The 18,263-nt window shown below is 42.4% G+C and overlaps 1 protein-coding gene across 2 annotated transcripts; it reads right to left on the bottom strand.

Annotated features, from left to right (window-relative positions):
- Positions 1–942: 942 nt before the first annotated feature.
- Eif5a2 (eukaryotic translation initiation factor 5A2) lies at positions 943–16,640 on the bottom strand. Of its 2 annotated transcripts, none has more exons than XM_029538132.1 (4): positions 16,517–16,640; positions 15,708–15,878; positions 15,093–15,197; positions 943–4,088 (listed from the first exon to the last, which is right to left on the bottom strand). In XM_029538132.1, the coding sequence occupies exons 2-4, from the start codon at positions 15,870–15,872 to the stop codon at positions 3,897–3,899; spliced, it is 462 nt and encodes a 153-aa protein (XP_029393992.1). In that variant the 5' UTR covers positions 15,873–15,878; positions 16,517–16,640; the 3' UTR covers positions 943–3,896. The 2 variants fall into 2 exon arrangements, with proteins under 2 accessions (XP_029393992.1, XP_021052423.1); XM_021196764.2 differs by having other exon boundaries at positions 15,708–15,908; positions 16,517–16,638.
- Positions 16,641–18,263: the final 1,623 nt, after the last annotated feature.

Below are 18,263 nucleotides of genomic sequence, written 5' to 3'. Positions count from 1 at the left end.
TAAGATGAACCAAATCCCACCAACATCTAGAAATGGTTTCTAAGGATCTCATATGCATAAAAGAATCTCCCTTGTTACTGTAATATAGGTCCAGGCCTGTTTTAAATGTAGACAGCAGTGATGGAGAAGTTTGGCAATAAGTACATTTATAGCAGAGAATGATCTTGTGTGCACTGCCCTAAGATATGTCCTCCACATGAAAAAAACATATTTATTAAATATTTACAGCACTTTTCAGGTGTGTGACCTCACTTGGTAGTTATGTTGGTGTTTGGGTTAATGGAAAAATTAAATTACATAGTGACTTAAACCCTGTTTCCACAGAACATCTGTGCTCCGTAAGCTAAGTCCAAATGTTCTCTCTACAATCAAATAATAATGTTGTTTGTCTGATTCAGAGAACACATTTCATAGATTTAAGTTATTAGATTCAATTTTAAGATTTGTCCACTTAGATTTAAAAAAAAAGTCTTTGTTGCCTTCATGGAAATCTTAACAGAAAAAAAAGGCTTGAGAAGTATGCAATAGTATACTTAAATATTAGAAGACTTACACGTTCTTATCAGTATAATATACTGCTTATGGAAATATACTTAATAGCTTTGAATTTATACCAAACATCCATATTTCCTCATAGCAAGTGTGAATTCAGCATGTAAACATTGTAAGATACCCAAAAGAGTTAGGAATTTCCTGTCTGTTCTTGAATGTGTCTGAGAACCAATGCATCAATGTCTAGCTCCAAAACTCTCGTTTGCATCCATGCCAAAAGCATGCTCTCAGATACACCACCAAGGACAGGGTTCCACAGTGAGACCCCTGGGATTTTACTCTAAAGTGAAAACTACAGCAAGATTCCAGTACAGCTGCTACTAATGCTTCCACTTAAAAAACAAAACAAAAACAAACAAACAAAAAAACGCTTACCAGATAGCTTAAATATGTTATACTAAGGATTTTTATTGGTATGTATTACAGTATTACGACTTGGGGAAAACTTGGAATATATTTGTAGGCAGCTATCTTTAAAATAATGACACTTCAGTTTCTAGCACAAACAGCCCTGAGAACAGTGCGTTTGAATTCCAGCTCAACTAGAAACAATCTAATTGAGTAGCCTTAAAAATACAAAACAAATTCTGAAAAACTTACAAATGAGAAACAATGAATATCAAACTACAGTACATTTAGTAGTTGGAAGGACTTTGAGAAATGAACAAAGCTGTGTGTATTTGTATATACACTCACACTGTGCACTAATGAAACGAACAAAGCTGTGTATATTTATACACACACACACTGTGCGCTAATGAAAAGCATGCATCCCCAAATTCTCTAAACATTGCATTGCAGTGTGTTCTCTTGAAGATATCACATCTGGCTGCAAGTATTTTGGTCACTGATATAAAAGCACTGGTACAGAAATCTGTACTACAGAGGGGAACAGAGTCAAGAGCTTGGTCCACTTCAAGTGACTGGCAGTCCCTCAGAGGGCACTAAGGATGCAAAGGCCAAGTCAAAGCCAAGAGGGTCTGATCTAGGTCAGGGGACACACAACTGTGTCAGTGTGGCAAAATCTTCACAACAGAAGTGAACAAAAATGTTCAACCTGTTAATACTGTCTAAATGGCAAAGAAAGAAAGAAATGCGTACAGACGCAGATGCGCGGGGATCTCAGAACGAACTCCATTCTCGACATGGTGCCTGTGAGTCCGGAGATCTGCTACAAGTACAACAAATACTAGGAATCAACTGGTAGCATTTTTTCTGATGTCAAAAGAAGTAATTTCTGTTTTCTGTTAAAAAATACATGTTCCCTGCTTCCCTTTAATATAATTTATAAAGCTTTACTAAATGAAATATTTTGCTTTAAGAGAAACATCTACTGACTTATGTGAAAATAAACAGTCCTGTATCTTTAAAATCTATAGTTACATGTTGGAGTATGTACACTTATATATATTATTTAAAATGAAATACTTAGGCCTAAGTAGTTTTTGCCATTCAAGGTATGGAGCTAGAGGTACATTGCTCTAATTTATATGTATACACTACAATGAAAAATAGAGATGCATGTGAAATTTAATAAGTTAGGAAGGATAAGAGCATGCTACTCCTGAAGAAATATGAAATCAAGCTACCAGTGTGGCTGCTTATTTGGCAAGACAATACCAGAAGACAGCAGAGACAAATAACTTCCTTGAATTCCTGTGGGTAACATGTCAATCAGTCCTACCAGGGAACAGCCAACAGCAGAACTCTAAAGCAGCCTAGAGCAGATGTCTGGGAAACACTCAGCCTAACTCCTAATTGTGCTTTGCATGGCAGGAGCTAAAGGGTCACACTAAAGTCAACTGGCTACAACGTCAATATGCTTGTGCTTTAGTCATCTCTTCCTGGCACGTCTCTTAGGGTATCTTGCTTCATCTCTGGATTGGTGTATCTTGTTATCAAAAAGAGAATGACACTTTTTGATAACAAGATAAGATTTAAAACTGCATGCAAATTAAGGAACTAAAATCTTGGGATCTTCCATTTGTAAAGCTATTTCAAGTTGCTGATTAGGTGAGTTACATTGTCACACATTTTTTTCTAGGTGGGAACTAAGGGTCCAGACATGAGAAAGGGAACCTGAGAGCCAGCATCAGAGAATCAAGGTGGTACTGAGAGGGTTCTGTTCTAAGCTGTACTTCGAGGATATGATTGTGATTTCGTCTGTTCCTCTCAAGCCCACAACTATGTCTACAATTTTAGACACAATTTACACACGATCCAGAAGTCTAAACAAAAATGGAGGGGCATTACCTACAATGCAGTAAAATAATCCAGGCCACAGAATCCTTTCCTAGTTGTATTTTACATCAGTAAAAGAATTAAGTCACAAAAGAATAAAAGTATAAACACACTTAAAATAATTTTCAAATAGGTAACCTTTCTTCCATGGTTTACACCTATTACACTTTAGAAAAGTGTACATATATTTAACAAATCAATTTAAAGTCAAGAATTCCAAAGCAACTTTAAAATTCCTATTTTTAGTCTAATGTCAAAAATTTGTAAAAATTTGCCAGGAGGGCTGGATTACCAACATCATAACCACTTAGGCATTACGGCTGGAAGTAGCGGGCGTCTCTGCAAAGGCCACTCCTGTGCTGAGACAGAGGCTGGGGACATAGCCAAAAGCAACCAGAGCTCCATCACTTTGTGTGCTGGTTGAAAGGTCTTAAGTCAACTCTACAGCGTGAACCCCCACTTTGCCTCTGCCCCTGTGAATCTCCACTGCTTGGTGGACTAACTCAGACGTATGCAGCGGTTCCCTTCCCTCCATCAACCGAAACTACTATGTAGGTCTGCCATCATCAACCAGCACAGACAAACATGATGAAGATAACACATGGGACATCGGACCACCAAGAGAATGACAGTTTGATAACTAGAGTTTCGTTTCAAGATGTGTATCTGCCACACAGACCATCTTACAGTCCTATGAATTCTAGATATTAAGTCTGAAATCAGCACAAAGCAATTCAACTGAAATGCATGAGACTTCCATTCGCCTACATGCTACATTGCTGATTTAAAACCCTGGTTTGTTAACCATTTAAGTTCAGGAGTGATTTGCTGAGACAAGTGACATTTACTGAAGCTGTTATATTTGTTTTTTATGGTCACATGATGAAAACCACAGGAGTGTTATAGGACAGATACTTATAAAATTATATATTTTGGTATATTTGTTTAAACTTACTAACTGCCTGCCAACCTAAGCCAGCACTTTTTTAAAACAATAAAAACATAACAACAAACATGAGGTTCTTAGGAAGGCCATAGCTTTGGGACAGCTAGATCCAGACCAATGGACCTGCTTATGCTGATGGTCCATTTGCAGGGCTTGTCTATTTGCAGGGCTTTATGGCCACAGCATATTCTTCACTCATGGCACACATGACAGACACCTGCACATCTTCACCTGCATTGTATTTCCCTTCTATTTCTTTGCCCAGTTCACCTTCTGGCAGCTTAAGATCCTCACGGACTTCGCCAGTTTCTGTCAGCAGGGAAAGGTAACCATCCTGAATGCATATGAGCTATTAGAAGAAATTATAGGTACGAACTGATTACATTATATCCACCTTGTTGTGATGGTTACACAGCTCAACTGCAACACACATTAGTTTGGATAAGAACACAGCAATACATTAACAGATTTGTGGCATCTAAAAACGCTAACATAGCTTAAGCCTTTAGTGCCAGCATTAGGGGGCCAGAGGCTAGCTGGTCTACACTGCAATCTCTAAGCCAGAAAGTCAGAACCAAATAGTGAGACTTTGTTTCAAACAAACAAACAAACAACAAAACAAACCCCCAAACAAACAGGAAAATGAAGGCATGCAGAATACACCTAGCAGAGATGTGTAACTCGCTTCCGGTACCAGCCTCCTCATTCTCTGCATTGCCAAGGGATTTATATTACATACACGATACACACAGAGCTATTTATAAGAAAAATCATGTATTTTAGTAAGTTTTTAAATGCTATAGAAACTTTCCAAATCAGAAAATATAGACCTAACTTCCTCTTACCACCACACATGTGCATGAATATACTGTGAGCAAATTTTCCTGTTAGTGGGTATAAATTAGGTTTTCACTATTAAAATGATGCATTTTATAATTTGGTTATAAGCAAAGTACAGTGGTGGTTTTCAGGCCACTGCTGACAGATTTTTAAAAACATTTTCATATATATATATATATATATATATATATATATATATATATATATATATATACATATGTGTATATACATATATATTATATACATACTTATCTATTGTATATATTTTGTTATTTACCCACACTACCATCTCTTGATCCCTCCTCTGCAGTTGATTTCCATTAGTGCCTCTTCTATTTTTATGTCTTCTTTATTTCTTGGTGACCTGGTAAGTTTCATTAGAGTTGCTTATGGAAGCTGGGTGAGGTTTTTTTACAGGATCCTGGGCACCTTCTCAGTGGCTATATGACAGAAGAAAATGTCTCTCTCTCCACTAGTGCCCAGTGACCATCTGTAGACCCTCAGAGAAGGGTAGTAGTGACATACTTTTAACATGACCTTATCTTATGGTATTGATGAAACAAATCCAGTCATGATCTAACCTGCAGAAATCATACTTCTTGATATAATGCTTAAAAAATTAGTTTTCCTATTTGTGTGTAGCTGTGTGTGCATCTGTGTGCAGGTCACAGTAGTCAAAGTACCTAGATCTTCTGGAGACGGAGAGACAGGCCGTGTGTTGGGAATTAAACTTGGGTTCTGCAGAATAGCTGTCCCTGCTCTTAACTGCTGAGGTATGTCTCCTGCCCTTCCCACAACTCTTTCATTTCAGGAAGGAGGAAATCTGCACATCTCCACTATCAGTGTGCCTACAATTCCTAGAGATTTTGCAAAACCCATTCATCCACACTAGCTGCTGCTAGTACACATAGAAGGAATGAGACATGGGCCCTGGTGTCTCCAACTAGAGCAATAGAAGGCAGCAAACCATGCAGGAGGAGTGTCAAAGTGCTCCACCATCGGCACCACTTCACTGATCATCATTTTTCAGATATAAATTCCACAGTGTGGCTACCCCAAGAATGAGGACACATTCTTACGTAACTTTTCAAACTAATCTATTATCCATTTCCAAATGTGCAGGTTGCTCTGATCTGCTCCTGGACAACACCTGTGGCTTAGTGCTGTCATGTGGGCTGTGTTTTCTTTTATGTGGAGAAGTTTGATCAGCCTGTCTTTCAAGGCACTGACACTCACTTGGTTTACAAAATGTCTCTCAGTCTAGATCTGCTTTGTTGCCTTATAATTCATGTAATGTGTCTTTTGGAAGAAATACTATGTAAATGAAGAGTCCTCAGAGTACCAATCACACCAGGAGGGAAATGTATCTATCCCACTAATGGTGACACGAACTTTGACCAACTGGCTACTGGGGTGGTACCTGCAAGATCTTTACAGTCTAAATATAACTTTCCCCCCCCAATTTATCAGTCAGATTTATATCAGTAAATTCTCAACCCACAAAATGCCTATATAATGAACTCTGAGCCAATAGATACTGATATAAGCTGCTCACCAAGATTGGACAAATTGTACTGTAATTATTCATCCCTTATAAGATATTCATAGCTACGTGTTTAAAGCCACGAGGCTCTGGTTCGCCTTTCTCTTCCTCCATCTTCCTTCCTTCTCCTTGTGTCTTCCTAACTCTTCTGTGTCTAAAATTGTCAGCCAGCCTTCTTTATCCACTGCCCAGTCACAGGCTCTCGCCTTATCTTGTGCCTGCCCTCACCTGCATATAGACAGCAATCCACATTTTCCCCCTTTTTGGCCAGTTAAAAGGCTCTTTCCTCTCAAAAATAAATTGAATACCACTATTACCATTTTGTAATTTATAAAGTATAAGATACATCTAACATCCAGTCCATCATTTTTGTCAATTAAATAGAACACTCGGTTATCCATCCAAACTTTAAAGAGGCTTATAATTCCATATTGGTTATACCTCAGTTTATCTTGTATACTATCTGAAAACTATCCTCTCAAATATATTTATTCAATGCTAAATAGCCTAGGTTGTCTATGAGACTATAACTAGTCTTCAATCCAGTCAGAATTCCAAGAACAAACAATATTATCTGAAAATACAGGAAGCATAGCACAGCTTCCAGAACTGAGACAAGTTGTAGAGACAACTGCCTACCTACACAGCCCCTGTCTGTCAGGAAGTTGGAGCATCAGCCTTCAGCCTTCTGGCCCAGGATCATCTGACAGACCTTGAAACAGGAAATTTTAAGGACTAGCTTATTCTGTCTCTGCAGAACTAAGCTGTCCTGCCTTGTACTTGTGTCCCCTCATGAACAGTAATGTCTGTAGATGAATTGAGGCAATTCTTGCCTAGTGGCTATCTCCCCACAACTGGAGCAACTCTACTGGTGTTCACTTCCTTCTTTGAATCCAAAAAGGGATGCTGTCAGGAGCAGACATGTCTCAGCAACAAATGAGTAAGTAACATTAAATGTCACATTCTGTGGATTTCTGACATTTTTGAAAACTGTCTACCTATGTAAAGATATCGGGACTGTTGTCCATTAACTACTCTCAGCTATTTCTAAACAACATATCTTGTAAATAACCTAGCAATTAACTCAGAGCCAAGAACTTGCTATCTGGCCCTTATTTCATACATTTAATCATTTCAAATCGGTTTCTAATGGCAGTTACAGAAGGACTGGGTCTAAACTCTGTATTTTTAAAATTTTTTGTATCAATAGAAGCAATTTATACCAATGAAAAACCTTGATTCTGCATCAAAGTAAATTATATACCAATATAAGAAATCATAACTTCAACTTAGTAACTATTATAAAGATTTCTACCAAATGAGATTATAGCTACACAATCAATTATAGCTATATCCTGTTAAAGTCTGATCATTACTATTCCCCAGAAAGACAAGATTAGAATAACCATCTCCAGCCCCCAAGCCCAGGGAACTAGGACAACGACTCTTCATAACCTTTTCCTGCTGAATATGGGTGTCGAGATATCTTGAAGTTTGGGTAGGGAAATCTCTAATGTCTGTGTCCTGACTGGATCCGGCTAAAAGTCCATAAGATCAGGAGTTCAAGTAGGTCAGTTCAGCATGTCTTTTCTGTTTGAGTCTCTTGAATCTAGTTCCCCAGGGGGTCTCCTGCTGTCATATCTGATCCATAAAACTCTGAAAGGTGTCCAGAGTCTAGTCACCTTTTCTGTGGCTATTTAAAGCCACGAGAAGCTGTTTCATCTTTCTCTTCCTCCATCTTCCTTCTCCTTGTGTCTCCCTATCCCTCCCATCTCTAAAACTCTCCATAACTCTTGCTCTTAAAAAGAAAGAAGAAGCCAGCGGTGCTACCGTTACCTCTCAAGTATGTTTTGTACAAAATTCCATCTTTCCTCACAGCCTTTCCAGACTCCTGACCAGCATGGTACGAGAATGTAGCATCTTTTCTTTACCGAAAGGTCTTACTAAAATAATGGAGGGCTACTTGGGAGAACAGGTGATTTCACATCCAGAGTGAGAACCTGGAACAAGCTGCTTACTGGAGTATGAAGAACTATCAAGACCATGAATTAGGTACATTCCAAAAGACTCAGGGATTAGCATGACTAAGCTCCCATTGGCCAGTAACAAAACAACCCAAAAATCAATATGGATGACAAAGATAATGTACTGAAATTCAGGCGTGTCGTGTTGCCTGAGTTCATAGTAAAATATCCATGTATTAGTCAACTTCAGTGGGTGCTGGGGGCAGGTGATCTCAAAACTGGTAACGGGAGAGGGGAAATGCCTCAGTGGGAAAGGAACTTGCTGCCAAGGCTGACAATTTGAGTTCAATGTCTAGGATTTACATAGTAGAAGGAGAAAGATCTCCATTAAGTTTTCCTGACCTCAACAGTTACATCACGGTCTATGTTTGTGGCCCACTGTGCACACATGTATGTGTATGCACACATAGACACATAAATAAATGTTTTTTAAAATATTAAAATCTCTGATAATGAAAGGCAGAGGGAAGTATTTATCCTGGCTTCCTCGTATGTATGCATACACACATGCATGAGGATGTACTCAGGAGATGCCTAGGTCCTCGACGTAAAAACAACAACCGATGAGTTTCCAAAGCATCGGTCTGCCTCTCAAAGAAATGGAGGAGTGCCGATCATGATCACTCTTTCCTATAAGTTAGTGGAGTGAGACAATGATGACATGTGTATAATAACCTTACAGAAAAAAGTAAGATTCTAGTGGGGGGGGCATGCCCTTGACCCCTTAATCCCAGCACCTAGGAGGCAGAGGGAGGTGGATCTGAGTTTGATCCACCTGGTCTACACAGCAAGTTCCAGGTCAGCCGGGGCTACACAGAGATAACCTGTCTCGAAAACCAAACAAACAAAAACAAAACCCCCCAAAAGTAATTTACCTTTTTTTCTTTCTTTTTCTTTCTTTTTTTTTTCCTTTTGGTTTTTCGAGACAGAGTTTCTCTGTGTATCCCTGGCTATCCTGGAACTCACTCTGTAGACCAGGCTGGCGTCGAACTCACAAATCTGCTTGCCTCTGCTTCCCAAGTGCTGGGATTGCTCGGCTGGTGTAGAGAACTTGAACTATAGAGTAGCCTTACTGAAGCAACAACCACAAAGAAGGAAACACGAGCTAATCTTGACTCTGAACTCTTGGTCTTAGAGATACAGAAGAGGACCATGAGATCATGCAGTTAGCAACATCCAGACACCTGCAAGTCTACAGAACAAATGATCCAGTCTCTTCACTGAGATGCTGCAGGGAGGTAATAAAGGGGTGCCGAGGTCAGGGGAGGGAGAAGAAAATATAGTGCATGTGAGAGAAATTGCAGATTCAAGAGCGCTATACATCAACTTCATTGTGTAGACCTTATCCAGGCCCTGTAGTAGTTTACTACACTGTAAATCAGAACCAGGAACTATCACAATCACACAAGTAGCAAGTAGCAAACTGTTAGAACAATGGGGCCCTCTCCAGGAACTAACGACTGCTTTAGGTCCAATAGTGTGTCTGGCTTTGTTCACAGTCCTTAACCTTTAGAGATATATAATAAACTATAGGCAAAATGCTAAGTATCTGAGATTTGCTTCAAAATAATCCAGAGGAAGAGAACATATGAAGAAATACCAGCATGGAAGCACATGCCTTTAATCCTGGCACCTGGGAGGTAGCAAAAGGTTTGTGAGTTCAAGGCTAACCTTAGTACCTAATAAGATCCTGTCTCAAAACCAAACAAACATAACAAAAAGAGTTGGGATAAGGCCCAGGCAACATTACAGAAGAGGAATAAAAGACTGTAAGGGGCAGCTATCTGGGATGACTGCTGTGTGGAATAGTATCATCCGGGCATAAAAACCTTGAACCTATGGACTCACAGCAGCTCTGGCTGCCTGCATAAGATCTGAACACGATCAAGCCATCGACACTCCAGCACAAAGAGGGAAAGAACACACGAGGCCCCACCTCTGAGAAGCCAACTGATGGCTGGCCACTAGGGAACAGAAAGTCAGTTTCCTTCAGCAGGGTGGACCTTGGTTGGTTTCCCACACTCTGTGGATGGTGCCCTTTGCCATGTGCATATGGCAGCACTAACATCATCGTATATATAATATTGTATACCTATCTAGCTATTTACCTATCTATCATCTATCTACCATCTACCTGTCTTCTATTATCTATATACCTACCTACCTATCATCTATCTATGTCTGTTTGTCTATCTATCATCTATCTGTCTATGTATCTATGTACCTATGTATGTATGTATCGATCTATCTATTGAGAGAGAGAGAGAGAGAGAGAGAGAGAGAGAGAGAGAGAGAGAGAGAGAGAGATGTGAAGTTGGGAGGAGCTGTGGGAGGGGTGGGCCCAGGAAGAATAGGAGGAGGAGTGGATATTATCTAACTCCACTGTATTAGTGTATGACATTACCAAAGAATAAATAACATGTTTTTCAAAGGAGTGGGATACAGATAAGGCAAGACTTGTCATATATTGATAAGTATCAAGCCTGGTTGGGGTGTATAGGGAATTTTGAAACTTAGAAAATTCTCACAAAAAGAGTAAAATTTAGCCGGTGAGAATGTTCGGCAGGTAAGAGTGCTTGCTACAGAAGCCTGGTGACTCATTTGATTCCTAGAACCTGCATAGTGGAGGGAGAACTGACTTCTACCATGGCACAAGTGTGCGTGCATGTCCACACGTGTGCGCGGGCCCACATACACGTGCACGCGCGCGCACACACACTCGCGTGTGCACACACACACAGAAATAACAAAATGAAACAGTAAGATGAAAAAAAAAAGGATGCAGGATTCTAGAAAGCAAAAGAACAGAAACTACTAACCTCTGGAAGGCACAGTGGGCCGAGAAAGAAGGGATAACAGGAAGGGTGCAGGGGCACGAGTAGAGACAGGTGCTGCCAATGATGTGCCCAAAGTAAGAACACAAGAGCCAGGGATTATGGGAAGGGTGTCTTTCCTTTGGCCTGTGTTTGTATTATTAATATACTACAGACCACAGGGGAAGATTATCACTATGAACGCTTCCTTCTGAATTTGGCTTCACACTCTATTCCAAAGCAAGCAGCCATCACTCTGCATCTTAAGACTTTTGTCAACATCTGCCTTCTTCCCCTGGCACTCTTCAGCTGCCTCCCAGAAGTTACTGGTCCCTGATACAGTGAATTCTTGAACATTATTATATCACCTAAATAAATAGGACACCATCAGCTGGGGTATCATCTGACCCAGCAAGGCACTATGCTGGGTGTGCACAATGCACATCATCAGCATGTGGAAGGAACATACAGGAGGTGACGTGAGCGGGTCCCAAAGCTCCAATAGCTTGAAAATGGCTCAGACTCAGAAATCACTTTCTCCCACACTGAGCACTTCTCCTCTGGAACTTATACCAATGGCTTGATGGAGAACTCTCCCTGATTAGTTGACTGTAAAAACAAGAATTTCAGAATGGTTTCTAGTGGCCATGTATAATATGAGGGACCATTCAAAGAGAACTATGAAAAAATGGTGGGGGTGAGGGTGGGGAAACTTGTACTGTGTGGATTCCTACTGCATATGGATAAAGAGTCAAGAGCTGGGTTGGAAAGTCAAGAATGCTGAAAAACCAAGCTACAGAAATTGTCAGTGAGGTCTAGGGTAGTGGTATGTGCATAGACCTCTCCAAACATTAGCAGATGTTCAGTGGTGGGTGCCAGCTATCTATCTGAAGCTCTCAATTAGATAAAAAGGTAGTGAATGACATTCAGCTTTCTACAACTGCTGCCTCAACAGCTCCACAGGCTTAATGACACAGCTTTCTTGCACTGAGGCTGACAGAGCACCAAAGGCCTCACAGAAACGAATGACACAGGGTCTCTGATCTGGCAGCTCTCCCAGTGGGAACAGCTAGTACCTGATAGCACGGCAGAAGCAGGGAGCTCCACTTCTTGCAGTAGACCCGGTCTGCACATGGCTTTGCTTTTCCTGCCCGTGGTGCTTCTGCTAAAACTCCACCAGGGTTTAGAGTATGCCTCATCTCTGCTACAGCACCTCATGTTTTCTGAATAAAATACTTGCCTACAGGCAAAGTAATGAGACCGTGAGATGCTGCCCTGAGAAGTTGATGGTTCGTGAACTCCACCTCTACAAACAGCCTGCCTACTGGACTGACCTTGAAGACTCATGGTACCTGCTGGGTAATGGTTTGTGGGCCTAGGGTTCTGTATTGTCCTTAACGATTCGGTAGCACATTGGCTGCTCCTCCCTAAAATACTGGGCTCTTCTGGTTTACTGGTTTTTCCATTAAAACCCAGAGAAAGAATGGTCCCAGGAAGAACATGAGATATTCATAAACATATTAAAGTGACAAAAAGGCTTTAAAGCACAGGAAAATCACAGCATTAATATTTTCTTAATTACTACTATTTTAACTTGCAACATGGAGTCTGTAAGATGGCTCAGGGGGTAAAGGTGCTTGCCTACAAGGTGATGCCCTGACTTACATCCTGAGGACCCAGTGAGAGCCAACTCCTGGGATTGGCTTCTGATCTCCACATGTGTGTGTACATGCAGGCACACACAGACACTAAGTGTCTGACCTTTACATGTGTGTATGCCCATGGCTACACACACATACACAAACACACATTCAGTGTCTGGCATCCACATGTGTATGTGTGTGCACATGTGTATGTGTACATGCAGGCACACACAGACACTAAGTGTCTGACCTTTACGTGTGTATATGCCCATGGCTACACACACACACACACACACACAAACACACATTCAGTGTCTGGCATCCACATGTGTATGTGTGTACACATGTGTATGTGTGCATGCAGGCACACAAATATACTAAGTGAAATAACTGTATAATTTGGATTTAGAAGTCATAGTTCTGCCAATCTACTGATCATCTGAAGATCTATAATACGTACTTTATGTTTCTTGTACTAAGTAGCTTTCCCTATAAGGAATGGTCTTCAAATGACAGATAAAAGTGCAATAAGTCCAGAAAATATTTAATTTATTTAATTTAGAGTAGAGTGTACAGCAGTTCAGACATAAAAAAAAAAAAAATGCCAAAGAGGAAGCCAAGCAAGACATGTCTACATTTAACAAATTGGGAACTCCCTCAAAGGGTCCAGAATCATTTTCTATTTTACACCACCACAGAGCCCCAGACAATTATGCCTTCTTTTAAGAAAACTAATGAAAATTAGCAATTCAAATCTAAGCCAATCTTGGAATGGGAGTCAAGAGATACACTTTCTTGTATCCTGAACTCATTTTAAGAAAACACAAATTACATCTGTAAATATTAACATTTTCTCCCAATTCTTTTATTTTTTAAATTATTAAAATGAATAGATGCTCACAATCCACTTTGGCTGGCTGCCAAACTGGCACTCAAAATACTGAATTCAGCAGATGCAAAGGAACTGCACGTAGCCAGATAATAACAGAAGCAAGGATTTAACAAAGGCACATGGATAGAAGATGAAGACCGCCAGAGCAGAATAAATAAACTAGAAAGCTCGCAGAACCTAAGTTTCTAAATGAGTGACCAGAAATAAATATCTGATGGCAATTTTGTAACAGGGCATTGGAGTCTTTCTAATGTCCAAGGTGCCCACTAAGCCTCGGAACAAACCTGCGAGAGGTTTGATTTCACGGAATTCCCAGTTTTATGAAGTAAAAGAGATCCAAAGACTTGCCAACAGAGGCCATACCATAGTAAGCCCCAATGCAGAGACCTAGATCCAGCGGCCTGACTGACCTCCACCATCCTTTGCTATCCACTCTGCCATGTGGCCTTCTAGGGCCGGGACTAGGGACTAAGCAGGGCACCTTCTTGTGCGCACGCTTGAGGAAGCATCCACATACCTCAACCACAGAACACTTCAAGGAAAGTTTAAAACTGAGAATGCAAAACTCACGTGACAAACCAAAACCCAGAGAGGGGGACAGGAGGACAACGACAACTGTCCTCTCGCCAGAGGTTGACACGGGACTTGGCATTGTTGTCAGACGGTGCTTTGCTTTCGCACAGGAGGCGAGGAGTAGGCTGGGACCTTAGTAAATACCCAAACAGAATCCAAACCAAGTTAGTCCCGATGTTAAATTTTAAGCTTCAATCAATGGTTCATTAATTTGGTAATATTACTATCTGAACTGCTGGTGCAGCCTGCTGAAGCATCCAACAGGTAGAAGCATGGGATAAAAACTACTGACTGTAATGAATACTGAGAATTCAAAGAGCTCACAAAGCAGGGTAAGAAAAGAAACCCATGTTGGCCGATGCATATTCTACACTTAGCCTTAATCTGCTCTGTTAATCTCACGCTCCGCTACCCTGAATTCAGGTGTATTTGTTTGACTAGTGTTGACTGAGTACCTACTATGAACAACATCTACAGCCGATGAACTAAGAAGAATGAAAGCAGGATTCTGATATAGGAATCGAGAAGCAGAACCTGTCGTTCTGCACAGCTACTGATGGGCGCACACTCTCACAGCCAACCCACATGTCGCCCAGGTTTGTTTGGAAAGGCAGAGGTTTAGAGAAGACACGTACTTTGTAAGAGACCATCTAGCTAGAAAGGGCCAGAACCAGATCCGAACCTGGCTCTGACCTCCAGCCCAGGATAGTCCAGCACGAAGATGCGACCTACAGTCTCAGCACCCACAGGCAGAGGCAGGAGGGTCAGAAACTGAAGCTCACCCTTGAACAGTGAGTTCAAGGACAGCCTGAGACATAAAATCCCCTATTTCATGACAAAAAAAAGGCACAGAATATTAACCACAGAACAAAACAAAACACTATTTCTCTAATCTGTAAGGTAAGTGGAGTCTAGTAACTAACTGGTAAGGAATATACTCTATAAAACTCTCAAGTCTTGTCAAACTACTACTAAAGAGGGTGCTTATACACTTCTGAAACACTGTTAAGGAAATCAGTACTTACTTGATAATCATTTCTCTTAATATTTGGAACATCCATATTGTGAGTAGAGGGACAAATGTCTTCATATTTTTTGCCAGTGAAAATGTCAATTCCAACAAGGTGTACCTGACAGAGGAGAGAACCACAGGAAACATGTTTAATCTCTGTCAGCTATGTCACTCCCTGCACAGGAGCACAATCCCAGCACTGACTACAATGGAGCCTTTCACCTCTTCCAAGGTCATCTTACTTTCTCGAAAAAAGTTGCACTGACACAAAACTGAGATTCAGTAAGTACCCAAAACCTGAACAGTTTCATGGCCTCAAACTCAACACACCACACACCTCAGCAATTCAATTAACAAGAGTCCACAGAAAGTGAAAACCAAGTCTCTTAGAACTGTAAGAACAGGCTTGCTTCAACTAAACAAGGATTTAAAAAAAGTTTTAGTTTCCAGTTAATGAAACATTCTAAGGTTCCGATTAAAATGAGAGCTTTACTGGGAGTAATGCCTGATCATTCAAGAGACTGAGGGGAAGAAAAGAAGGTTATTTTCAATATAGAAACCTCACGATGTAGAATGGAACACGAATGATCTTATCGGTGAAGCCAAAAAATGACTTGGAAGGGCCTACCTTGGCATGACCATGCTTCCCAGTCTTGGAAGTTGACATCTCCACGATTTTGCATGGTCGCCCTTTGAGCACGACGAAGCCGTTTTTGCGCAGGGCTGAGCACTGCATAGGATAAGTGCTGGAAGCCCCTGCATCTCCAGTAGTGAAATCAATTTCGTCTGCCATGGTGGGCTGGGGAGATGTGCGGGTTTTCTGAGGGAACTATGCGAAGAGTTTGTTTGGTTTTTAATAACCGGCATGCAGGCGGGGTTATGTCTCATTTCGAAGACAGGTAACAAGCCGAGCATCACTAGCCCGTTAGGTTTGCATTTATAGGACACCCACTCTGAGTAGTGTATACTTTGCCATTCAGGCCTCTGAAAACTTTTCCAGCCTTTGGTGGGAGGTGGGGAGGGAAGCCGCTGAAGTGCTCGCCTGAGAGTGAAGGCGACACCAGCTCTCGGCAGGTCCAGTTCCCACCACCCCACCACAAGAAGTGCCCGCGACCTTCCTGCGCCGGGATGCGGGGCCCGGCGCCTCCCTCCGCCCCATCCCCGCTGCCAAGGCATCAGCCAGGCCGCTGGTTCGGGGAAGACTGGACAGGAGCACCCGGCCGGTTGCACCTGGCCCTCAGTGCGCCTAGGACCCGCAGCGGCGCCGCCCTGGCATCCCGGTTTGGCCCAGCGGCGAAGGGCCCTAGCTCCGACGGTCCCGCGCTTGCCCGCCCTCTAGTTCTTAAGCATCTCGGCTCCTCCTCTCGCCCGGACCCGGCATCACCGGCTGCATCCCCCCCCCCCTCCCAGCCCCGCTGCCCGGCCCCAGGTCTTCACCTTCCGGCCCCGCACCGCACGCCTTTGCTGCGTCCGCCGGTCCCTGCGGCTGCGGCGGCGCTGGCGGCCGCGGCTGGTCCAGGAGACGGGGCGGGGCCGCCACGCTTCCCACACCCGGCTCCCCGCCCCGGCCCGCCCCGCCCGGGCCCGCCCCGCCGCGGCCACACTTCCGGGATAGGCCCCGGCGCGCCACGGGCCCCGCCTCCAGGTCTCCCATTGGCTCGAAGCTTCCCGAGGTCCCGCCCCGTCACGTGAAGCTCGCCCTGGCAACCCCACGTGCTGCGGATTAGTGCACTTCCGGCGTGCAGACTTGCCTGCAGTCCACTGTTTGAAGCTTCGCTGTGTTCTCGGGTGGGATGCATCCTCATCTTCAGTTCGGGGCCCAGGTGACCTTGGGGACGACCATTAGGACCAGGTAGCTTGCTCTGGGCCCTAGCACGCAGGTGCGTGGATGCTGTCACTTAATGGTCTTCAAACTCCCAAGTCCTGCTGATTTTGCAAGAGTCCCGAGTGTCGGTGGAGTGGAACTTTGATTCAAGCTTCTGGTACAGCTTGCAGCCCTCCTTGGGGCTGGAATCCGTGCTTGGAGCTCGAAGAGTGCTAGGTGTGGTATGCTCTTTCATGATTCTGCATTGTCGATCCTCAGAGGACTCCAGACACTCTATGGCGAGGTGCTTGCTGGTGAAGACTGGAGAGTCAGCAGTGTTCCCGGGGGGCGGGCAATCCCATGTACCGGAGACTCTACGGTGACCTTTGGATCTTTCTGGCATCGGTGTGCCCTAGAGTTTGAGGTTTTGTTTTTGTTTTTGTTGTTAATGATTAAAGACAAAGATCCTCCAGAAGTGTGCCTTCCTTTCACAGTCTCATCATAGCTTCATCTCTCACCTCAAGGTAATTAACTTACCACCCCACAACCCAGTTCATGTTGTTCAGTGATTTGGTATTGCTGTCCTATAAACAAATCTAGTCTCATAGTCACAGAATATACGTATATGCAGAACACATTTCATTTGTGTTGTTTAGAAGCAATAAGCACATGGCTTCTATAAGGTAAACGCTGCCTCTTGTTACTGTATGAGAGAGCCAAATTAGGACCCCAGGCTTCTGAGTTCCCTCTGCTTTTCCCTATTGTTGTTCCTATTGCTCCTGCTAAAACTTAAGAATTACATAGTGTACTGTTTCATCTCAATTATTAAATCTTGACTATTAAAGTTTTTGTTAATGTTAGAATATCTATGAAATAAGATTTCCGAGTTTTGAAAAAGAAAATCAGATATACAATCACCCCCATAATCAAGATGTAGTAGGATATTTTCACATTCCAAAATTTCCTGTGCCTTTTGGTCATCAGCCCTGTTCTTCACCCCTACCTTACACCCAGCCAGACCTTCTCAACCATTAATAGTTACTCTTTTAATCCTCATTTTGAATTATGGGGAAAGGCCAGGCAGGACAATGAAGCAGGTTATAACAGCCAGTCAGAATTAAAGTTGAAATCACTTCTTTGTCTATCACCATATTCACATAAGATTTGTATGTGGAGCCAAATGACTATTTAATTCGACAAGTACAGTGGCTTTTCCCGAGGTCTCTAGAACACTGAAGTAGCAAGTTCTCAGCCCTTGATTCTAGGAGAGCTACAGGGTTAGGTTCCTTATAGGTTCCCGTGGTGGCCACAGTTTCATGGTGAACAAGTGATTGCTATGTTTATTTCACATGTATTTTTTAACTTTAGGTGTGTGGCTAA

This window comes from Mus pahari, chromosome 4, assembly GCF_900095145.1.
Source record: "Mus pahari chromosome 4, PAHARI_EIJ_v1.1, whole genome shotgun sequence".
In the NCBI taxonomy this organism is placed as follows: Eukaryota; Metazoa; Chordata; class Mammalia; order Rodentia; family Muridae; genus Mus; species Mus pahari.
The sequence above is the reverse complement of the archived record's forward strand: the minus strand, read 5'-3'. Positions and strand labels throughout refer to the sequence as shown.

Excerpts from the sequence above, each read along its gene's own strand:
- Eif5a2 (XM_029538132.1), bottom strand. The coding sequence starts at position 15,872 with ATGGCAGACGAAATTGATTTCACTACTGGAGATGCAGGGGCTTCCAGC. Across the intron at positions 15,198-15,707 it reads GGAAGCATGGTCATGCCAAG|GTACACCTTGTTGGAATTGA; the intron begins GTAGGCCCTTCC and ends CTCCTCTGTCAG. Across the intron at positions 4,089-15,092 it reads TTAAGAGAAATGATTATCAA|CTCATATGCATTCAGGATGG; the intron begins GTAAGTACTGAT and ends TTCTTCTAATAG.